The sequence below is a fragment of the Perca fluviatilis genome, chromosome 17, assembly GCF_010015445.1.
Source record: "Perca fluviatilis chromosome 17, GENO_Pfluv_1.0, whole genome shotgun sequence".
Classification (NCBI taxonomy): domain Eukaryota; kingdom Metazoa; phylum Chordata; class Actinopteri; order Perciformes; family Percidae; genus Perca; species Perca fluviatilis.
In genome coordinates this window covers 22,067,753-22,092,065 of record NC_053128.1, presented here as the reverse complement: position 1 = coordinate 22,092,065, position 24,313 = coordinate 22,067,753, and the positions used below count along the sequence as shown (strand labels likewise).

The 24,313-nt window shown below is 40.1% G+C and overlaps 2 protein-coding genes across 4 annotated transcripts in view; one reads left to right on the top strand and one right to left on the bottom strand.

Annotated features, from left to right (window-relative positions):
* Window positions 1-1,419: 1,419 nt before the first annotated feature.
* On the top strand, window positions 1,420-4,808 carry LOC120544960 (sphingosine 1-phosphate receptor 3). The gene is made up of 2 exons (XM_039778868.1): window positions 1,420-1,601; window positions 2,070-4,808. Exon 2 carries the CDS (start codon window positions 2,146-2,148, stop codon window positions 3,289-3,291), a length of 1,146 nt encoding a protein of 381 aa, XP_039634802.1. The 5' UTR covers window positions 1,420-1,601; window positions 2,070-2,145; the 3' UTR covers window positions 3,292-4,808.
* Window positions 4,809-5,084: 276 nt separating this feature from the next.
* shc3 (SHC (Src homology 2 domain containing) transforming protein 3) overlaps window positions 5,085-24,313 on the bottom strand; it is a 30,942-nt gene continuing 11,713 nt past the window's right edge. For 2 of the 3 annotated variants that reach the window (XM_039778863.1, XM_039778864.1), the window contains 12 exons: window positions 21,856-23,100; window positions 18,066-18,136; window positions 14,168-14,231; window positions 13,345-13,464; window positions 12,591-12,644; window positions 12,390-12,441; window positions 12,170-12,299; window positions 11,925-12,078; window positions 11,675-11,768; window positions 11,369-11,560; window positions 8,013-8,338; window positions 5,085-7,861 (listed from right to left, as the gene is read on the bottom strand). In XM_039778863.1, coding sequence (XP_039634797.1) covers window positions 7,733-7,861; window positions 8,013-8,338; window positions 11,369-11,560; window positions 11,675-11,768; window positions 11,925-12,078; window positions 12,170-12,299; window positions 12,390-12,441; window positions 12,591-12,644; window positions 13,345-13,464; window positions 14,168-14,231; window positions 18,066-18,136; window positions 21,856-22,494 — 2,025 coding nt within the window. In that variant the 5' untranslated portion in view covers window positions 22,495-23,100 and the 3' untranslated portion in view covers window positions 5,085-7,732. Of the gene's footprint in view, window positions 7,862-8,012; window positions 8,339-11,368; window positions 11,561-11,674; window positions 11,769-11,924; window positions 12,079-12,169; window positions 12,300-12,389; window positions 12,442-12,590; window positions 12,645-13,344; window positions 13,465-14,167; window positions 14,232-18,065; window positions 18,137-21,855; window positions 23,422-24,313 lie in introns of those variants that run through there. The other variant, XM_039778862.1, reaches the window with a different exon arrangement.

The following is a 24,313-nucleotide window of genomic DNA, read 5'->3' as shown; positions in this document are numbered from 1 at the left end:
CATTTGTTTTTGAGTTTTTTTCAGTGACCAGAGACGTAACAAACCCCGGGTAAATATTGGAGATGTATTTGAAAGATGGAGACAGCTTAGAGCCCAAAAGGACGCCAAGTTGAACAGGTAAGCATTAGCTTCAGGCTAATTTATCAAGGCTACAAGGGACAGGCTTTTTATGTCATTTCATTGTACTCACATTGAATTATATAGCTAGAGTACCCAAGTTGGTTACTCACAACAACAATTGAGACACAGCCAGTGAAGTGATCCCGACTGGTCCTGGCTAAAGCCGCCATGCTAACCCTGCTAACTGCTAGCTAACGTTACCGGAGGACCAGGCAAGTGGGCCACGGCTGTTTACAACGAGTAGCCGGTTAGGCAGCCGTAGCCGACAATGGTGAGCTATTTTAAGCCAGAGGGGGGCTGTAAATCGGGAAGATATGACCATGAGTTTGCAGTGTGTTTAGCGATTGTTGCAGTAATTCTAAGCCAATAAAATGTGTTCAGTCAGGTGGAGAGGACGGCAAGGTAGTGTTATTTTTAGCGGTTCTCACCTTAATTCTAAGCCGAGGAAGTGTGTCTGTCCGTCGGGTGGCGAGGACGGCGAGGTTGTTGTGTTTTTAGCGGTTCCTACCGTAATTCTAAGCCAAAAAAGTGTGCCTGTCAGTTGGGTACAGACCTCCACGTGAGCACGGGCATTTATGACTGTCAATATAGCCATCATCTAACGTTAGCTATTCCACTGTGCTGTGGAGTAATGTCTGGCTATGTGACACAAGCGTCTAGCAACATTGTTGTGGATGCTGTCTCAGCCTGGAAACCTCCGTGAACTTTGAGTCTGGGGAGGAGGGGCGGGGGAGACGACTCTCTCCAGTATTTGAATTTGTACTGCAGTAACTATTTTAAACACTAGCTGTCATTATTACATATTGCACCTTTAAGTTTCTGTTTATTTAACTATTTATATTTTTTTATGGAATTTTATTGTATTTTGTTTCTTTCCAACCTCATTTTTTTTTTCAATTAGAAATGCGTGTATCAATAAAGTACTGCAATTACTGTATCGGTCTATTTATTATTTCTATCCATTCTATATAGGCTAGCTATCTTTCCATCTAATGTTATCTATCTAGCCAGATAGCTAAAGGGCTAAAGTAATTTGAGTTAGCTAACGTTAGCTTGAATTAATTCAAGCTAATTAGCTAGCTATTAAATTATTAAATTATAATATAATTTTGTAACATGTCTGGGACAACATTATTGCAACATCTCTTAAAAACATTATGAGTTTCCACATACCTCCTGGCCGGCTTTGATTTGCTTCATGAATTGGACTGACCTCCAGCCCCGTCCCTGCTCTCCCTGCACGGGGTGAAGGAGGGGGGAGGTGGGGGTGTGACTTCCAGCCAACCGTCGACAACTCCAGAGTTTAGACTTTAGAGACCAGTAAAAGATGAGGAGCTGCTCTCTTCCACTGAGCCGAGCGAGAACGAGTTTAAGTTCGACATTAAATCTGGGAATCTGAGAATCGACTACTCAGCAATGAAATGTATGTCTTTCAGTGTGCGTTTCACTTTCAACTAAACCCTGACTGCGAGCATCCCACGGTAAGTTGTGTTAAGGCTGTCATTTGGGGAAACTGAACTGCTTGAATCGGCACAACCAAGCTAATTAAGCTGCATCTAGGCTAATTTACTGTGATGTGAAATCGATTAGGTCTACAGTACATGATTGTGATTACAAATATAGCTGATCTAATCTAATGTCTAAAAAGCCTCTAAGTAAAAATGTATTTGCATTTTTTTAATGAGCCCCTGGTAGTTTGGGCAATGGTCCAAGATTCCTATGTAAACAAACAAACTTGGTGTATTTTAGGGTGTAGAGACTGTATGTTTTTAAACGTTTTCTGCAGGTATTTGCTATTAAAGACCATTTGTTACCAAAGGAATAAAGAAAACTAGATTATTCAGTTAAAATACATCAGATAAAACCAGTATGCATAAGTACAATGTTTTGAACTATAAATTGGCTGCTTTCTGTAACAATACTCATGTTCCTCACATCTTCCACTGCAGTTGAACACGTGGATCTGCTGACACTGGACTCCTTGCTCACGTCTGACATCCAGTGTCAGCAGCCGGTGCTTTGAAGATGTTCAACCCTCAGATATACCTCCACTACAACTACACAGGCAAGCTGGACCACCGGCCCAGCGTTGGCACAAGCCCTGGCACAGTGGACACCAAAACCATTGTGTTCCTTATCATATGCAGCTTCATCGTCCTGGAGAACCTCACCGTTCTGGTGGTCATATGGAGAAACCAAAGGTTCCACACCCGCATGTACTTCTTCATCGGCAACCTGGCGCTGTGCGACATGCTGGCCGGAGTCGCTTACCTGGTCAACCTGCTCCTGTCAGGAGAGAAGACCCTGCAGCTCTCACCTGCTCTCTGGTTTGTCAGAGAGGGAAGCATGTTTGTAGCACTTGGCGCCTCCATTTTCAGTCTCCTGGCTATTGCTATTGAGCGACACCTCACTATGATCAAAATGAGGCCTTATGATGCCAACAAGAACTACAGAGTGTTTCTGCTCATAGGGACCTGCTGGCTGATTGCTATATCTCTTGGAGCTTTGCCTATTCTTGGCTGGAACTGCCTGGACAACCTCCCTGATTGCTCCACAGTCCTCCCTCTCTACACCAAGAAATATGTAGCTTTCTGTATCACAGTTTTCATGGTTTTGCTCTTAGCCATGTCAATCCTTTATGCCCGCATATACATCCTGGTCAAGTCCAGCAGCCAAAAGGTAAGCAAGCACAGCAACTCTGAGCATGCGATGTCCCTGCTGCGCACTGTCATCATTGTAGTTGGGGTCTTCATCGCCTGCTGGACACCAATCTTTATCCTGCTCCTGGTGGATGTGGCATGTGAGCAGCGTTGCCCTATCCTCTACCAGGCTGACTGGTTCATTGGCCTGGCTGTGCTCAACTCAGCCATGAACCCGGTCATTTACACTCTGGCCAGCCGCGAGATGAGACGGGCCTTCCTAGGTCTGGTGTGTGGCGTTTGCTTTAGGGGGAAGGCTTCTGTGAATGGCAGTGGGAACAGGCAGTCTCTGGAGCCCAGCCGCAGCAGGAGCAAGTCGTGGAGCAGCCAGAACAACCCCAACCAGAACCAGCAGAGCTCCAGACAGGCGGAGCTAGAAAAGGGGCAGGAGACGGACACTGCCCGTGGCGAGGTCTCAGTGGTGGCGGGAGGGGCTGCTCAGGCCGTAATTGAGATTGACAGAGGAGACTGAACAAAGGGAGCAAGATGTGTACAGTAGGACAGTAAGGGTGGTCCTAATGTGTAAGATCATGGGCTTGTGCAGTGGCCAGAATTGGTGACGAAAAGGAATATGAGTTGTGATTGATTCAGAATGATGGATTTCTTAGACTGCAGGGAAGTGGTTTCTCCTGTGTGCTTGATATTGATTTATCTGCATCATCCATAATTGGGAAGTGTATTAAAATGTCCACACTTGGCATTAGACTGATTAATGTATGAGGCCAATATGTTCAACGACACAATCAACACCATTTCTTTTGAAGTACAGGTCATATTTCATCACTGTCCAGTGAGAACCACGTATCTCCAACTTTGTTCATTTAACAGTTGAACTGAAGGATGAACTCTTTATTGGTCGAGAAGATAAACCATCTAAAAATCCGTTATTATGGATTATCTGGAGAAAAGAAAATGCATTGTCACAAAGCAGAAAACTGTTTTTCTTAGCTAATGCAAATTGGACATTTTGGAGGTACAGGGTTTTTCGCAGGACAATGACGATTTGTTAATGCATGGTGCTCTTACGCTTGAAAGAAAAACATTTACCTCCGTGGTTACAGATGTGACCAGATATGACAAAAAAAAGAAGTGAAAAATCACCTGGAATGAATTAAAGTGCAATTATAGTTCAGCAAAAATAATGAAGAATGACTGTAGGCAATGATTAGTCTAATGGCAATGGAAGTTATTTATTATTCTCAGTCTAGTCTGTAATTTTGTATTTACTCAGTAATACTACAGTATGCTGTGCAGTTACTGTAATGAAAACTGCATTATAAAATTGCATATGTGATGTCAATGAGATAAAAAGCAAAAACCTGCTTATATAAGCAGCATTGTGTTCAAACTGCTTCTGTTATCACCATACAAAGAATTGATGTGATGCCGTTAAATATACGTAGTTTAAAGTGATACCAGGGCTCCATCTGCTGGTTAATAATGGTAGTTATTATCCTCAATGTTGACTAGATATTTTCATAATATGCTGCATGTTCAGAATCTTTTCAACCCTCATTTTAGTACAAAAATGAAGTTGTTGTGAGCGTCTGTGTTTCATCTGATTATTCCAGAAGTCAACTCAATCATCTTTAGAAGCATGAGGTCAGTAAACTGAAGGAAGAGGCATGTGAAATAGTTATACTGACCTACATGCAGCTATTTGTATGATGCAAAATATTAGCTTTGACACAACAAACCTCATGTTTCCAGTAGAGGGCAGTTCTGTCCTTGTTATGTGCAGTGTCTTCCTGATTCCTTTGAGAAAATAACTTAAAGGTTCATTCACTCATTTACAAACACATATGTATTATGTACTCACTTATTTGTTGTAGTATCTAACCATGCATGTTTTTTTTTATTTGTCCAGGCTTAGAGATATCCATCTGTACAATACAATTAATGGATTTTTGTTTGTGTTGCTCACAACATTGAAAAAATACATTTTAAAATATTAAACAGCAACATCTTTTTTTCTCTCTCCAGAACAGCCCCCAATTCAATGGATTATCCAGAATAACAAGGACACTTAATGAAATGGATTGTTTACAATGCTCTCAGTACCCCAAAATAAAATCCCATTCTTAAAAATTATCTGCATGGAAAGATATCACGCAAATTATGTGAGAACATATATTATTATATGATAATTTGGATGAAACAATCCTTTAAAATAGTATAGGAAACTGTGAGGACACTGACTAAATGCTGCATCTACCATAAATTGAAATATGTTATCGGTTATTACAGCAGATACAACAGAGATTCTACACATTCACGGTTTTATTGCCAACAGTCATACAGAATAATGATAAACCCATACAACCAAAAGATTAAATCTGTAAACATCATTTGGACTCTTTTTTTTTTCTTTTTTCTTTTTTTTACTTTACCTGTTCCAAAATAGTGAGTTTCTGTGTGATGCCCTCTGACGAAGATTTATATTTAGAATCTGGAAATGATACATTTATAATATATAATAGAGAGGGAGGGAGGGTGGGAGAGAGACAGAGAGAGAGAAAACAGTAGTCTCAAGCAGCAACACGCAGCAGGGCAAAACACAACCTCTAGTGAACAGGCATGCCCCATTGAAGATCAGCTATTGCACTTTGAAAAGAGAGAGAAAAGAGAAATAAAAATACCATTTGTACAAATAAAAGGCACATTTTCATCAACAGAAATCTGGAAAGAAGCCATGTTCTTTCTGTGTCCCAGCGTGTTTGGTTGTATAATTTCTTTATGCCACACTGCTAATCATCACGTTATCGGAGAGATTCAAGTATGGAGTTGTTCCTGCTTTATGTGTATATGCTTTGTTCAAAACCTTTGCACATTTTTCAAAGGAGATTCTACAAATTTGCTTTTCAGAAATAAAGACTAATCACAAAAGAATCCTTTACATTAGAATACTGCTTTTTTTTTATTTAGCGTATTATTCCTTCTCCCAAGATATTAGATTTGATGAAATTATGTCACAAAGTTAAAGTTAATGATGGATTGTTGTAAAAAAAAAAAAAAAAAAAAAAAACCTCAATGATTCTTTGTACCATTTTCTTCTCACCAATCTCTCAAAAATGCCAGTATGTTCTTCTGCTCAAAGGGACACAAGTAATCAAGTCTGCTTAAACCAAAAGTAATCTGGGGGTGGATATTTTTCATTTTGATCCCAATACTGTTCTTTGCTAAAAATATGTGTTGTTGTGAGATGAATGTACTGTACACTCCCTCTTGCAGCAAAATACAGGCACGTTATATTACATTGCATCTGTCTTGTCAAACTCATTGAACACATGCTGATTTTGGTTCAATTGACGTGGTCCAGTGCATATCAAATACAATGCCCCAATCATTTGGTATCCATCAGGGTACTGACAATAGTAAAGATGAGAGCATTTTAAAAGTATGTTGCTAGAACTGCTGTGTACTATTTCTATTAGCCATTTCAATTGTTTGATTCCCACTCTACAAACAACAGTCTGTATAACACGAAATGCAGTAAACTGCTCTGAGGAATGATTGTGTACAGTGGACTGCAAAATGCAAATGAACTCTGACCCGTTGAGCAACAATTGTTTCCCCCCCTGTACTGTAGTACGTAAAGCAATACACAGCCTGCATCCTTTGCTACTAATAACACGACAGAATTAAAGTGAGTGTGACTGACAGGGGTAAACTAGTATTTCTGTGATGACATCTAGTGGCAATACAATAGTCTTGCCATAAGATATCCACACACTAAGAAATATAATCTTTTTGTTTAACATCAATAAGTGAAGGTCATCTAGTATTAAACATTCTGTATTGAGTGCACACTGTGTGTTTGTCTAATTCAGTCTCTTGAGTAAAAAGGGTATATTACATCTCGGTAATTCATCTTGGTACAACTGACACAGATGATCTAAGTGATCACACTTTCTGATTGTGCTATTTATTTGTGGTCATTCAAATAATAACAATAACTTTTAAAAGGTCACCCAAAACAAATGCTAAAATTAAGAATGTGAAAACATCCATTGCATGATTCAAGCCCCAAAACTAATCATTGACTACACACCTAAAAAAGAAGATTTCAGAGAAAACCAATTCAGAAATAATCACTGGTTGAAAAGCATAAATACTTTTTACAGTGTCAGCATACACAAGCACCTCTTTCAAATAAAGGGGTATCAAGGTCTACGAACAATGTCCACAAGAACAGTTGATTTTAAGTCATGCGACTGCAGTGACACGAGAAAATACTTCATAAAAAGTTTATCTTTAAAGCCATTGACAGCACTATGAAGGATGTCTGTTTGCACCCCAACACTTTGTGACTACTGCAAAGCAAAACACATTCAGTTCTAATCCCCAATAAAAGCAGATTTCATATAGTGACTAATTGAGTGAGCTGTCACGCTATAGGTGAGACGAAAGGACATTTTAAATAATTATAAACAGCATTTGTTGTCCAAACTGGTTTTTGTTTCGTCGACCTCTTAGCCAACGTTTCCTGAACGAGAAATGTGGTTGTGCTTGACAGACAAAACTAAGATTTCCGGTTTTTATTCTAAAATACTCTTGTTAACACCTCTTTGAGGTTTGATTTGCACTTCATCTAAACTACAAGAACAATTGTCTTTTTTATCTTTTAAAACACCAAATCAAGATATTATCTCCAAATGCACCTATGTCTTCTCAAAAATATAGCATTTCAGTCATCAGAACAAAATAATAACAGTTCTATAAATCTTCTATTTTTTTTCTTCAAATCTTGCTTCTTCCAGTGCCTCCAGTAATGGAACCGTGGGCCAATTTCCCAAAAACACAGTCAGCCCATAGAGCCTTCAAGCATCTTCTCTTCATGTTTCACCTTCAAGTTTCAGGATGGTAGGAGAGACTGTTCAGAGCTTCCCATTTCCCACCAGGCATTGCAAGCATCACTGTTTCCTTCCAACAGGCTGTAAGAGACACAGTTCACTCCCAGCTGACACAATCGGCAGATTGTTGTCGCGGTGATGGCCAATAAGATGGCTAATGCTGTCAAATATATGATCTTTTGTCCGTACCTTTGAAAAGAGAAAGATATATTAAATGTCTGTTGAAGTTTAATTTTAGCAAAAGTTGAGTTTTCTTCCACTTAATGCATTCCTACTCACAAATCAAGTCATTTCTATCTCCCCTAAAACACACTCTACATGTCCTTTAACCCCATCTTACCGTGCCCTCAGGGTCCACCAGCAGTAGGTGTTTGGCAAGTCCATTGTGCATGCCCGTCAGTACGAAGGACCCTGGGTTGGTAGTGCTCTTACGAACCAGGAAGTCCCCGTCTTCTTTCAGTAGTTTTTCAGCGTCGCGGCGGCTCATTTTGCCATGGTACCACGTCTGGCCCTCCAGCTCCTCCTGTGCCCGGAAGGCCACCGAGCGAACAAGAAGAGGGCTCGAGTTGTCCACAGATGCTTCCTTCTGAAGACTGAAGACCTGGGACTGGACTTGGCCCTGGGTCGGCGGATGGGACTGCGACTGAATGGCATCCTCGAAGGGCTCTGGTTTAGGTGAGGGCAGTGCCAAAATGATGAATCAAGAGAGCAATGATATCTGTAGTACAAGGTTTAACTTGACATGCTACAGCTGTCAAGACTCGTAAACTATGCTAATCCATAATTTCACCCACTATAATAAGTTTGTATAACAATTTAAACACTCTCGGAAACGCAAGATCATCATTGCTTTAACTTAAAAACAGTGTCTTAACTTCTTCATAATGGTAAAAGATTGTACCTAGATTATTAGTGTTATGGTAATTGGATAATCTATTCTATTTCACACTATTCCACTGATCGACAGGTGGCTGTTATACAGCGAGAAATGCAGAAATGCACTAGAAGAAAGGCAGAAAAGAAAAAAACTGCTAGTAAGTAAACATGATACAACAATGCAGGTTTTAAAACATTTAAAAAATTGGCTTCAGGATGCACACAATGCATATGGGTGAGCAACACTAAAAGAATCCTGACCCTCTGCCCTTCCTATCAAGTCAAACTGCCTGTCTACACCAACTGATTAACTAACAAACACTTTATTTCAACAGGATATGCATCACATTAAAGAAGTCTGCTGAGCTAATGGTGAAAATCCTCACTTTTATGACGTACTAGTACAGGCCAATTACATTTTCATCACTACAGTGCCTTGCGAAAATATTCGGCCCCCTTGAACTTTTCGACCTTTTGCCACATTTCAGGCCTCAAAAATAAAGATATAAAACTGTAATTTTTTGTGAAGAATCAACAACAAGTGGGACACAATCATGAAGTGGAACGAAATTTATTGGATATTTCAAACCTTTTAAACAAATAAAAAACTGAAATATTGGGCGTGCAAAATTATTCAGCCCCCTTAAGTTAATACTTTGTAGCGCCACCTTTTGCTGCGATTACAGCTGTAAGTCGCTTGGGTATGTCTCTATCAGTTTTGCACATCGAGAGACTGACATTTTTGCCCATTCCTCCTTGCAAAACAGCTCGAGCTCAGTGAGGTTGGATGGAGAGCGTTTGTGAACAGCAGTTTTCAGTTCTTTCCACAGATTCTCGATTGGATTCAGGTCTGGACTTTGACTTGGCCATTCTAACACCTGGATATGTTCATTTGTGAACCATTCCATTGTAGATTTTGCTTTATGTTTTGGATCATTGTCTTGTTGGAAGACAAATCTCCGTCCCAGTCTCAGGTCTTTTGCAGACTCCATCAGGTTTTCTTCCAGAATGGTCCTGTATTTGGCTCCATCCATCTTCCCATCAATTTTAACCATCTTCCCTGTCCCTGCTGAAGAAAAGCAGGCCCAAACCATGATGCTGCCACCACCATGTTTGACAGTGGGGATGGTGTGTTCAGGGTGATGAGCTGTGTTGCTTTACGCCAAACATAACGTTTTGCATTGTTGCCAAAAGTTCGATTTTGGTTTTATCTGACCACAGCACCTTCTTCCACATGTTTGGTGTCGTGCTCCCAGGTGGCTTTTTGGCAAACTTTAAACGCCACACCTTTTATGGATATCTTTAAGAAATGGCTTTCTTCTTGCCACTCTTCCATAAAGGCCAGATTTGTGCAGTATACGACTGATTGTTGTCCTATGGACAGAGTCTCCCACCTCAGCTGTAGATCTCTGCAGTTCATCCAGAGTGATCATGGGCCTCTTGGCTGCATCTCTGATCAGTCTTCTCATTGTATGAGCTGAAAGTTTAGAGGGACGGCCGGGTCTCGTAGATTTGTAGTGGTCTGATACTCCTTCCATTTCAATATTATCGCTTGCGCCAGTGCTCCTTGGGATGTTTAAAGCTTGGGAAATCTTTTTGTATCCAATCCGGGCTTTAAACTTCTCCACAACAGTATCTCGGACCTGCCTGGTGTGTTCCTTGTTCTTCATGATGCTCTCTGCGCTTTACACGGACCTCTGAGACTATCACAGAGCAGGTGCATTTATAACGGAGACTTGATTACACACAGCTGGATTCTATTTATCATCATTAGTCATTTAGGTCAACATTGGATCATTCAGAGATCCTCACTGAACTTCTGAGAGAGTTTGCTGCACTGAAAGTCAAGGGGCTGAATAATTTTGCACGCCCACTTTTTCAGTTTTTTATTTGTTAAAAAAGTTTGAAATAGCCAATGAATTTCGTTCCACTTCATAATTGGGACCCACTTGTTGTTGATTCTTCACAAAAAATTACAGTTTTATATCTTTATGTTTGAGGCCTGAAATGTGGCAAAAGGTCGAAACGTTCAAGGGGGCCGAATACTTTCGCAAGGCACTGTATATAATAACTTAGTACATATAGTACTGCAATTATTTACTTATTCAATAACTTTCCAAATCAAATCAACTACATTTTTCAGGGCGACCTCTAGCTCACCCAGTAGAGTGTGCACCGCATGTAGGCTGAGTCTTTGGCAGTGGCCCGGTTTTTAATCCGACCCGTGGCCCTTTGCTGCATGTCGCCCACCCCTCTCTCCCCTGTCCTGTCTTCAAGCTATCCTGTCTATTAAAGGCCATAAAGGCAAAAAAAAAAAAAAAAAAGATTGATCAAATTATGACTTTCTGTGCTGGAGTTGGTTAGTGAAGGAACAAAGTCAAATGTGACTGTTAACTTTAAAGAACTACAGTAGGTGGAGGATGACACCTGCACTCAGAGTTCATAGGAGAACAGTTCACTTTTTAATGTTATAGCTGCTGCTCACATGTAATTTGTGTCATGGATTCCTCATACATAGTTACACACATCTTTATGTAACTGACCGTTCATGTATAATAATAGCAAAGCTAAGGTTGAAGTTGAAAGGAGGAAAGAATAAAGCTGTACACTCCTCCTATTGTGTCCATACTGATATGGTGTTATTATAATGCCACGCCAACGTCACTGAGAAACAAAAAGCTAGGAAACCTCTATAATTAAGAACTCTGAAGTCATTACAATGTTATTCTGAAAGCAAGGCAAATATCTTAAATGAGTCCACTACTCAAATCATATGACCAACAGAAAGTGAAACTTCAGCACAGACCCGCCAAGACTTACTCATGTCAAACAGGTCCTTCTGTGGGCTCTCTTTGGCTGCAGCTGCCATGCCCTTCGTCACATTTTCCGCCTCGGCCTGGAGCGCTGCGAGCACCTGGGCGTCAATCTGCTGAGTGTTCACATAAGCAGGCATCTCTCCTGTTTTCGGGGCCTGACCTTTACTCTCGGGCAGACTGTTTATATCAAATGATCCTACAGTAGACATTTGGAGAAACAATCATAGCCACGGTGTTGAATTGATGATATTCTGCTAAATTAAAACATGTCCGATGTGTTTATAAAGTGGGCAAGCATGGACTTTCTTACCCTGCTGTATGAATATGGGCTTTCTTTCATCTCCCCAGTTTTCTCCACAGTGCCGCCCTTGGTAATATGTCTGATCTACTGAAACTGGGCCTATCTGATGACATGTAGACATACAGTTATCAGTTAGGAGATCATGAGTTAATATTTTTTTTAAAGACTCAACATTAATTATGTTATTGTGATTACGTCCACATGGAAAAAGTCAATCTGCTTGAGTTCCTGAGATCAATCCACATTAATTGAGTTGTACCTGGCATCCATCTGGCGCTACATTCTGATTGGTCAGCCTGGTGTCGATGAAGCCTCCAGGGGGTGGCATCTTGCCGGGGATGTTGTTATAGTAAGGATGTTCTGCTGACTCCTCCTCTTCCTCTGTCCATGGTAACTCCTCCATGTTTAATACCCTGAGGAAAAAACATGGTTTGATCATGAAACTCAATACTGCCTGTGTGGGTGCGTGTATTTGTGAATATGTACTTTTGTGAGGTGAAGTACCTGTCATGTGTGGAGGACAATTTGCTTGAGGGACACTGCAGGTACAGCTGGAAGCGAAGGTCAAAGGCCTGGCCGATGGTGCTGATGACGTCCTGGGCCAGCCCGTCAGAGCACTCCAGGATGTGGCATGCTGACGAGGGCCAGAGCAACACTTCTTAATGAGAATGTTGCGTGTGAGGAATGAGAACCTCTATAAAGTATCAAAGGAATGAACACCTACCTCTTCTGTTAACGGGGTCCTTTGCTACATAGGCAACATAATCAGTTGTGTCCTGAGAACAAAAAAAATACACATTGTAAACTGTTATAATACCATAATACCTTCATACCACAAATTTTGACTTTCTGGTTTCTGGTTATCAAATATTTTTGTTATGAAGAAGTTTAGGTTTGAATTATCACAAGCCATTGAGTTACTTACGGGGTCTCCACCTGATGCAAAGGAGATGGACTGCATGTGATGGTTGGCTATGATCTGACGAGAGCAAAATGAGCAAAGAGCAAAGAGCAAAATGATGCAGCACATATGAGTTAACAAACGTCTCTTTAAACACACACAGATAGATACAAATGCACATATGTGTAGGATTATTAATTATATATATATATTTTCTTTTATTTGGCACCATCTGCTGGCAGTGTCAAGAAAGACACCGGGGTAGACAGCAAATGCACACTGTGACCACTGACCCCCCCATCTACAAAGACAACTATTTTATTACCCATATAACTGGCTATATATAGTGATGTGCATAGGGAAAGTCTAGCAAACATATTCTGGTTATTCTAGCAACATCTGGAGAGGTCATATGCTCATGCTTGTCTTCCTCTTAACTGTTCTTTTATTAGATACACCTCCTTAAATTTGATCACTCTGATCACTTTTTTCATCTTTTTTAGTTGACTATGGAGATTTATTCTTGACCTTGGGGACACATACTGTATGTGTGGTAAATATTCTAAAAATCAAGGTCTACTTACTTAGCTACTCAATGAGCTTTCTAGCATGTCCCATGGCCTTCTTCATTGTTTTCTTAACACACACACGCACACATTTTATGTGGTTGATGGGGGGGTTTGTGCAGACTCCCTAATACAATGGTGCTGCTATTTTCTTAAACGTAGCACCGTGGCTCACATAATCCCATAATTGTTTACAAAAGTTGCACACCGACCTGTTTGCAGTCAGGGGCCATCAGGTTGAGGCTACTGGTGGAGATATTTAGGTTGATGGACATGCCAGCAAACTGCAGGTTGCTCTTCCCCAGGATACTGGACAGAGCTTTAGATGGTGGCTGAGAGGATCAGAGGACACAGACACAAATAAAGCAAATTGCAGCAACAAAAGTTCTTCTTTACCAATTAAAAAGTATATCTTAGAGGAATAACCATAGGAAATTACAAACAAACAAAAATCAATATATTCTGAGAGAGAAACTAGTCAGTGCTGATGTTGTGTTATATACTCTTCCCTGACATTTGAACAAGCTCTAGAGAGCAGAGTAATGCTTCATTTCACACCCCACATTAAGGCACAGTCTCCTCGCACACTGTGGACACACACCAAGCACATGCACGCACACATGGAAGACACACACACACACACACACACACACACACACACACACACACACACACACACACACACACACACACACACACACACAGCCTCCTGATCACAGATATTGTGCACTACATGAGTCACTAAGCACTGTGTGCAATGCATCGTGGGCTGGAGCTACGCCCACGCACATACAGTCCCATACCTCTCTATCTGACTCTGTTTTCCCTCTCTTTTTACATGAAGGAAGGATGAGAGAAAAGGAACTCACAGAGGCTATGTGCTATATATAGAAAGTGGAAGGGTAAATGAATATCTAATGCTGTTTCCTCTTTTTCTCGCTACTGTACCACTAACATTCATTTTCTCAGCTCTCTCAGTGTGGCAATCACTTCTCCCGTGACCACTCCTCCCTCCCTCTCTGTCCATCCATGTACCTTTCTCTTCCGCAGAGCTCCTTTGGTCCCTGGAACAGCCTCACACACCAGGCTGATGGCTTCCCTAGAGGGAGGGCGAGAGGAGGGTGAAGCCAAGATGGTGACCAGCCACAGAATCACAGTTATTTTGGCATTAAGTTAAGACTTTATAGTGTACAGTTTCTACTCATGATTACGCACTTTGCCAAGAAATGTGTTTTGTTATCTTGAAAGGAATAAGTACAGCCATGCTAGTGGCTCTATGATGTGCAAAGGCATAGCAGAACTCTCAGCTAAATGTCATCATGCTTGCATGCTAACAATGACAATGGTAACATACTGATGTTTAGCAGGTATAATATACCATGTTGAATGAGCATGCCAACATTAGCTAATTAATACTCATCACAAAGCACAGCTGATCTGAGCAGATTTAGAAGCAGATTGTATTTGAATGTGTAAGCTGGTGGTTTTGTTTTTTCTTTAAGTGGTTTCTAATTGTTATGTGATACTCTAATAGTTAAATTCCTTAGATTATTTTTTTTTTTACCATGAATTACTGCTAGTTACTGGACTATTTAGGAATCATTGAAGGATATAAGTGTTGGCTAGATGTACAGTAAGGGGAAGTTTATATATTGTTATAATGTTATGTTATTATTTTAACTTCATGTATTTTCATGTATAAATGTTTTCCTTTATTTAAAGGTCCCATGACATGGTGCTCTTTGGATGCTTTTATATAGACCTTAGTGGTCCCCTAATACTGTATCTGAAGTCTCTTTCCTGAAATTCAGCTTTGGTGCAGAATTACAGCCACTAGAGCCAGTCCCACAATGAGCTTTCCTTAGTATGTGCCATTTCTCTGTCTGAAGCTATTGAGGAGGAGAGTGGGAGTGGCAAGGTGGAGGGTGGGGGTGTAGCCTTGACCAACTGCCACTTTTCTTGTTTGAAAGCCATGATGTCTCTCTCTCATGGGTTGGCCAAATTCTCTGGGCGGGCAAAGCAGAGAAAGGGGAGGTAACCTTGCTTGTTATGACCTCATAACAAGCAGATTCCAAAACGGCTCATCTGAGCTTTCATTTTCTCAAAAAGGCAGAGCAGGATACCCAGGGCTCAGTTTACACCTATCACCATTTCTAGCCACTGGGGGACCATAGACAGGCTGGGGGAACTCATATTAATGTTAAAAAACCTCATAAAGTGACATTTTCATGCCATGGGACCTTTAATGTCATTATTGTTTTATTTTTGAATTAATTTGCTGTTGCTGTAATCTATTTTGGGTTTGTCTCTATGAATATATGGAGGATGAAATTTGACAACAAAAAACCCCACCATAAAACAAGTAAATTAATACACTAAACCAAAAGAAAAAAATATTGTATTTACAGAATGCCTGAACTCTACAGGTTGTTACACGTGAAATTAAATCACCTTGGACACAAGAGACCAGAGTCAAGATTCAATATGCAGTGCAGTGTTTTATATGGTGCAAATGGGAATATTACAAATGCAATGACTCTTGTGAAACCATGCAACTGTATCTGATATACAGCACTATACATCACAGAGGGAAATCTAAAACTGTCTTTAAGATGTGAACTGAACTGTTTTATCTGCAGCGGCCATCACCGTGCTGTCATTTTAATGTAAAAGACAACAATATGTGGATTAAATTGGGGCTAAAGATAATTCTTTTCAAAAAATTTTTAAAAAAAAAAAAATTTTTTCAGCAGTCGGTTCTTTTAGAAAAGGCAAAGTCTAATAATAGCAATAGCACGAGACATAACATTTTCTCTCTGTCTGTCTGTCAGTCTCTTTATTAGAGGGAAACAGAAACACACAGTAAGCGAGAGACTACTACTGTGTGGCCTTGCAGGCTAACGTTAGTCTGGACTGACTTCAGGAAGTCAAGCATAAAAGTGGACATGACACAATCCGATTCACTTTTGGCCTTTGCCTCACTGCACATTGGTCAACGATTTCAAAGATACACATGGAGTCACAAAAAAAAATCCATGCAAATAAATTGTGATAACGGCACCCTAAATGTACTTTAAATACATATAATGTCAAAATCCTATCACATTTTAAAATGTTTTTTTTTTATTAAACGGAGAACAAATTTTCTGCTTGTAATTATAATTTTTATCTGCTAAGGCATGAGAGAGAGCAGTGTTTTTCTTACATAAATAAATTGTTTTAATAGACAAAACTAAATGTATTATTTACTAACCCTTTGGTCGCATCAGATTTTCACTGGTCAATTTGAACTGATAATTCCTTTCATAAAGTTTTACTACAATGCAATTCTGATACTTTCTGTCTTTGCTCTACATGTTTTCTGGTGTTCTTTTCGGTTTCCTTCTCATCACTTTACTGCTCTCAAATTTTCTACTACTTGTTTGCCTGGACAAGCTCCAGAGTCATCACTGTCAATCTCTTCGTGACTAAAATAATTGTGCGTCTGCTGAAGTACACAAGTTGTAAACACACACAAACCCATAGGTAAAGTAAAACAAAATAGCCAACTAGAAACTTAAAGTGCTCATATTATGCTCATTTTCAGGTTCATAATTGTATTTAGTAGGGGTGCACGATTCAGAAAACATCACAATTCAATTTCAATTTTCAGGCTCAAGATTCGATTCAAAATCGATTCTCGATTAAAAAAACGATTCACAGTATGTAAATATAGTTACTTTTCCCATGTGATTGCAGTAGACATACAATAAAAAAATAATACAAAAAAAAGATTTTATTAAAAAATATGAATCGATTTTTTGAATTCTATGAATCGATTTTGAATTGGTAGAGCTTGAATCGCGATTCGAATGTGAATCGATTTTTTTGCACACCCCTAGTATTTAGAGGTTGTACCAGAATAGGTTTATGTGGTTTAATTTTCAAAAAACACCATACTTTTGTTGTACTGCACACTGCTGCAGCTCTTTTCACCCTGTGTGTTGAGCTCTCTGTTTTAGCTACAGAGTGAGGCATCACACTTCTGTTCAATCTTTGTTGGGAGTCGCACATGCGCAGTAAGTACTGCTAGCTTGTCAGTTCCAGAGTATGAGGGCGTGCCACGCTAGCAGCTAGGCGAGCATTATAATGCGTTACAAAGTGACACACGTTCGTCACAGAAGTAAAGGCTGGACTACAACAGAGCTGTTTGGAGCACTGTTTGTGAACAGTGTTTTCTGTTGGAGATGGTAAGTCCCTTTGGGGTGGACTTTGGGCTTTTTCACTTTGTAAACCTATAACGTGCACATAAAAGACATATAACACAATAAAGGAAAGGGGAAAAGCCAAAAAGCATATGAGCACTTTAAATGCATCGTAGATTTGTGCATGCTAAAAGTTCAACATTAATTGCTATGATTACTAAATTAGTCACAGTAACTTTGAGTTAACAATAATAATATTCATTCTTGCTAACTGACATTAGCATATCATTAACAAGCTAGCTAAGCTACTGTAGCATCGTAGCTAATGGTAAAAAAAAACAAAAAAAAAAAACACTTCACCAAGTTCATTCAAGAAATGGAAAATAAAAATACTGAAAAAATAAACTGAAATACAGCTACCTTATCTTATAACGTCAGTTCAGGATTTTAGTATTTTGAGTATTAGCTAAAATATGATCTTGTAGATTTGAGGTTTTAAGATTTGGTTTTTGGTTAAATAATCTAACCTTTTAGACCTGATATAAACATGTTTTCTGACGAGTTTTAATTCAAAATGTTTACGGTTTTTCAGTAAAGCTTTAAAAAACTGCTAAAAAATAACTCATACCAGTCTTATGCGTGTGTTGTTTGTGGGTTTAAACAATACTGATCCGATGGAATAATAACCGATTTGTTTTATAGGACATCTAGTGAACCATTAAAAGTCAAAATACCAAGTGTGGACGTACCTTGTAATTTGTGATCTTGTGGTGAAATCCAGGGATCTCATCGACCGAAGGACTTCTATACAGCCCAGATACTGGAAAGCAAAAATATCAAAAGTTACATGACTGGCACATCATCTTGTACAGAAAAACACGCCTGATTTGTTTGCGTCACCAATCCAAACCCACTAAATCCAAATAACTGTAGTCCTTTGTAAACTGAATCACTACAACGTAAATATAATATTTAGAAACCAAGAGGCTATTTCCAGAAAGGAAATTTCGACTCAACCAATTCATTTTTTGACCACTAGTAGCGTAGTCTATATCCATGACCTTCTACTTCTGGGATTGCTCCTTTGCCGCCAGAAATTCCGCCGGTACCTTACGCTTTCTTTGTGTTGGAATTTTAAACTCCGGCCGATTAATGAGGACTATGGTTAAAGCTATAGTGCGTAGTTTCTGCCGCCCCCCATGAGGAATTGTAATCACAACAACACTGTCGGCACGTCCACAAGCCTTCCGTGATCGCACAGCACCCCCACCCCTACTCCACGCAGTTGGTAGAATGCCAGGAGGACACAGAGGATTAAAAAAAGGATGATGGACTCTTCAGAAGAGGTCATTATCTTCACTCGAGTTTCTGCGCGTGAAAGTCGCCGGATGACACAATCTTCTGAACATAGCCACAATGAGAAATACAGAGAGCGTTGTGTGGCGCTGATAGTCTTAATTAGATTTGTAGCAACTCAGTTGGCAATGGCTTGAACGTAACGGACATTCATTAATATCAAAAAGACGCAACACACATTCCTGTCACTATAGTTTCAGGCTAATCCACTGATCGACAGTTGGTGACAATAACGCACCAAAGATACTTGTTTCAAGAAAAGGTGGCGAAGAAGAAGCTGTATACTAGCAAAGATAAATGTAAATAATGCAGGATTAAAAAAAATAAAAATGCTTAAAATAAAATCAACTTTGCAAATGTTTTATGAGGAAGAAAATGCATTCAACACAATGGTTTGGCCTCAAGGACACACAATGCATTTTGAAAAGAAATACTTAATGAAATGTTTACAATAAAACTCCACGGGGTAACTGTAAGTGGCTAATTTAGCTTTTTGGAATACCCAAAACTCAACCACCCAATGATAAACACTGTGATATGAAAAAACTAATGATTTAAAACTGTGCACATGTATATAAGAGTTGCACGCAGACCTAAACCTGTATTACATCAGCAAATGTGTATCATTGTTTTCTACTTTCTAGTTAAAACAGAAACATCCAGCAGGAGTTCACAAAGCCAAAGACTGAAATGAGTTGTTGCAAACTTGGAATAAAAAAAATTATTGTGATGAGTGATTTAGAAACTGCATCAGTGAGTTACTATGCCACGTGAGGTGACTGTTGTCCTCCCAACCCATTAAACCATCTTTAGTACCAACCACCTACTCACATTACAACACCTCCTCTAAATTAATATTGCACAGACTGAGAACATTTTGTGCTGACGACATCCTGTTGTTATCAGAATCACATTCATATTCTGGCTGTAATCAAAACAGACATCCAGACACACTAACGTTTCTATTTCCACTCCTTTTTTAGAAAGAACTAAGTTATTAGAATCATAACTTTCATATTATGAGGCCACCTTCTCTCCAGTGAGTGTTTTGCAAGCACCAGCATACAAATACCATTTTGTCAACATGACGTTTGCAAAATTTTAATGCTATCTATTTTCAGAACAGTGAGTTTGAAGTGCACAATTCAGCAGGGCCAAAAATATATCAAACAGTGCTAAAATTGGTAGAGACCTACAGTATTCTGAGCACAACATGAACACATTTTTCTCTCATGCTGTAGAACAAACAAGTACATAGTTCACACAGTAAAACTGTGCTTTAAAATAATTATGAAAATCAATGGGAGGCCAGTTCTGAAGAGCCCATAAATGATCCGAGCGAATAATGAGCATATGTTCTTTAACATGCAAAACTTCTACAGTACCAGCTACAGTTGTTTCTTACTGGAGGTTTGATGTTGTGCTCATGAATTCAAACATTTAGTTTATTTCCAAATGTAAAAAGTGGCTTTCATATCACTTATTTGCACTCAGGTTAATGTCACAAAACGTGTTCCATTGTGTACAGTTGTTACTTTAGAAACATTATATTATACAGTTCAGTTCTGTGCAGTCTAGATAGGATATGTCAAGTCAAGAGGATAAAGCACTTGTTCAATAAACATGATTACGTTGGCTAATGAAATAAGTATTGATACTAAATAAACATGAAACACTTGCACCAAATAAGTATGATAAACAGGCATGAGCAGTAAATAATTAAAACACACTAACCAACACAAAAAGGATGGTGATTAATATAATTAAAGCAGCTTTAATCAATATTTTTATAATCACAACAAATCCCATGACTATTTGTGAAAGGGGGGGATGAACCCTCAGAGAATTATCGCCCAAATCTGCAGTTCCCCTCAGCTCTAGGGAGCATTGTTGTTGTGGTTTGTAGCTAATATTAGCAATTTGTTGTGGCCTTTTTTTTTTTTTGCATAAACAAATATGGGCTAAAAGTGTGAGTGTAAACAGTGTCTCTGTCAGTCAATGTCCCTTTAGAGTAATGGTGCATGATGCACGAGGAGTGACCACATGACGCTAATTAAAAGTGCTGTGAGCATAACACCACGTTGAACTCAATACACACAGGACCTCAAACCACAGGAAAAGCAGAGGGTGGGGGAGCACAGACCGGACCCATTTTCCCTCTCACAGTGTGGATGCTTTCAGCAACATTGACTGGACAAATAAGCGCTCCCGTCCTTAATGCAGATAATGGAATGTCACGCTGGTCACAGATACTGTAGGCTTTGTTCAGGCAAGCTGTAGTAGGTGTCATATGATGGCAATCATACTGTGTAACTTGATTTGGAATATAACACATTTCACCTGGCAATGGCCTTCAGTATGCTCATTCAGCCCACAAAACTACATTTTACTTTTTGTTTAATGTGTTGCCTACATAAAAAGGTGTTGTTCAGGCAAATGCACACTTTACTGCTAACGTGGGTTCGGTGAAAATGATTTGTTGCATTTTTTTAATTCATTTTACACCTTGAAGAGCCAGGGCTCAGCTTGATCACTCCTCATAGTGACTCATTGCCAGCATGATCACATTCACAGCTCTCATAGTTCTGCACCAACTTGTGCCCTGTTTAAATGATGTATGATGGCTGAACAACATTAACATGAGATACGGATGCTATGAGACAAACATGCACTGTATGTATGTACGTTTTTTTCCTTCCTATTCCACCATTTCACTATCTGCAAGCTTAAACAGCCATAGAGCTCATAGACATGCACAATGTACAGAAATAACACATCACCATGGTTACAAAAGCATAACGCTGGGGCTCCACATGCACAGGACAGACCGTATAAATTGCAACGTTAACAGCATGCTCAAAATGACACTGATAATTGCTGTTTTTGTTTTTCCCATCACAGGTTTTTCTTATTTTTCCCAAAATTTTTTAAAATTTTTATTTTTTTTTTTTTTTTTTTTTTTGTGTTTTTTTTTTTTTTTATAGCCAACCTACAGTATATACACCCACTCAAGGGCATGTTGTGATGTGCCAATGAAACTACATTATCTCTCCTTCATCCCCCCCCCCCGACCCTCCCCTGTGCAGGTAGCTGGGCTTGAGTCATTGATTAGAAAAGAGAATGGGTAAAGAATGGAAAAGAGGGAGAGGGCAAAAACGGAAATGAGAAAGAAAGACCACCAACCTTCACAATGTATGTCACTCCTGGACCAGAGATCTTCTCGCTCGAGTGCAGCCATCCTCTGGAGGGTTTGCTCACCAGTCCACCACCTCCACCTGGATGCCAGTCCTCTCCGCCGAGCTGGAGCTCGTCCAGCCTGCTCTTCTTGCTCATGCTGACGGCTGGCTCTAGCTGCGAGCAGGGGGTTGAATGGGAGGCCGAGCTGCACAGAGAGCCGCCCACACCAGAGGCTGCTGCTGCCGCTGCTGTCGGCGCACTGGGGTTCGGGCCACTGGAGCAGCCTGAGCCCGATCCCCCACCCCCCTGCAGCTTAGACACAGCCAGGTCCTTGACAGCCGAGGGCAGACCCTTGATGCCCAGCAAGCTGCCTGAGTTGCTGAATTTCAGGCTGGACACCTTGTTGATGAGGGTACAGAGGGTGGTGCCTCCATCTTCCAGGTGGTCAGAGCCGTGGCTGGTGGGGGTGCTGGAAGCAGTGGTGGTGGAGGAGGGCTGGACCTCAGTTGGGGGTGTGTAAGATGTCTCGGCTGCAGACTGGGGGGTGGCCGAGACCTTGGGGTTCATGGACAGGCCGTGGAGAAGCTCATCGACGGATGTTACTGACTCATTCCTGAAGCGGTTGTATTTGGTACGGTGAAGCATACCCTTCTCTCTCTTGCTCTCTCCACCAACCGACACGCACAGCTTGCCTCTTTCACAAGTGTGCTGGCAGACGTGGCTGAGCAGTGCCGATTACCCTCTCCTGTAACATAGCAGCAGCGGTACAGGCAGCAAACGCCTTTAAGCAATCACAGGCCACCTGACTGTAATTTTCTCTATTGAGGTTACAGTGGTGGTTGTGTTGAGCTGCTGCTGCCGCTGCTGTCGCCAAAGTCCAATCTGCTCTCAGTCAAATCCAGAGCTGCAATCCAATCCGTCAGAGGGAAATATACAGACACAATCCATGGAAACACAGCACTGAGGCAGAGGAAGAGGATGGAGAGGAAAAAGGTCTCTAAAAGGCTGCCAGTGTTGTGGTGCAGCTTGTTTGGTTTCCAGCGGTGATGATGCTGCTGCTGATTTCTAGCCTTGAAAATCCCAAAAGTAAGAGAAAAAGGTCTATGTTGTCGATGATCACGGATACTGCGAGGGAAGAGCAAATACTCTCTACTGACTGCTGCCTGCCTGCCGGCTCAGAGCTAAAGCATGACTCACTGATCTGAGAAAACCTTCTCAACAAAAGGCTTGCTGAACACTGCAAATCACTTCCTGTTGGAGGGAGAGAGAGAGAAAAAAAAAAAACTCCCACTTACAGCACACTATAAGCAATCAATTTTTTAATTCCCCAGTCTGATATTTATTCTCTGTAATTATTTCCTTCCTATGTGTTTTTCCAAGAAAAGGAAATTAAGAATGAGAGCTTGCTTGAATATTTAACTTTGTAAAATGATGGAGAATAATTTGCTTGAATTCATGTTATCCACAATTTACATCTTATTAAATAGATGAACTGATAAAAGTTGTGATAAAAAGGATGATGCACACAATAAACTAATCACAGAAATGATAATAAATGAAATAAGTAATGAAACTAGTATCCATTTAATTGACAGCTACAATCCTGCCAAAATCTAAGAAAAATACGGTTGTTTTTAAATTCAAGAATAAAACCTCTACTTAAATGTTTCATGAATATGTCATTTTCCCCAAAGGATGTAGAAGCAACGTATACAGTGAATCACTAAAAGCAACAATACAGTAACATTTTAGCATGACTGGAAATACGCAACATCATTAATATATTGTCCATGTTAATTTAAAATAGCCGCATAATATGTGCAGACATCAAACCTGGTTCTCAGTTATTTACTTTCAAAAACCTATGACTACTTGTTGTTTCTGCACAAAATATTCATAATCAGGCATTAACGCAAAATTGAATAAAGCATTTCTAATGTGCAGCAGTATTTCTCTATCAGTATTCTGCAACAAAGGAATACAATTTCAGTTCACAACAAGGAAGCGGTCCAGGTTGAATTACATGAATGACAAAAAAAACACAGTAGGAACGACATGTTTCTCAGGCAGAGAAGTCAATGAAACAACCAAAAGGATAACAGAAAAAGCCCATGAGCCTCCTTAAAACCAGCAGCAATGAAGCATCTTTGTCTTCCCTGTAGCGGAAAGCAAACAGCCAGACACCATTCATGTAAAATGTCCTCAGGAGCATCTAGCAAAGCCGAAAGACTGACACTCATTCATAAGCAGCTTCCGCTCTCACTCTGCTGCAGATTTCGCACTGCAGTCCCTCCCAACATCTCTCTTTCCTGCCTGGCAAATATAGAAAAAAAAAAAGACAGCGCGTCTGCGTTCTCACCTCAGAAAAAAAAAGGCAAACACAGAAGCAGGGAAGAAAAGGCAGGCTCTCGCAAATCAAAAGGGGAGGCAAAAAGACAAAGGAGGATAAGAGCAGAGGACAAAA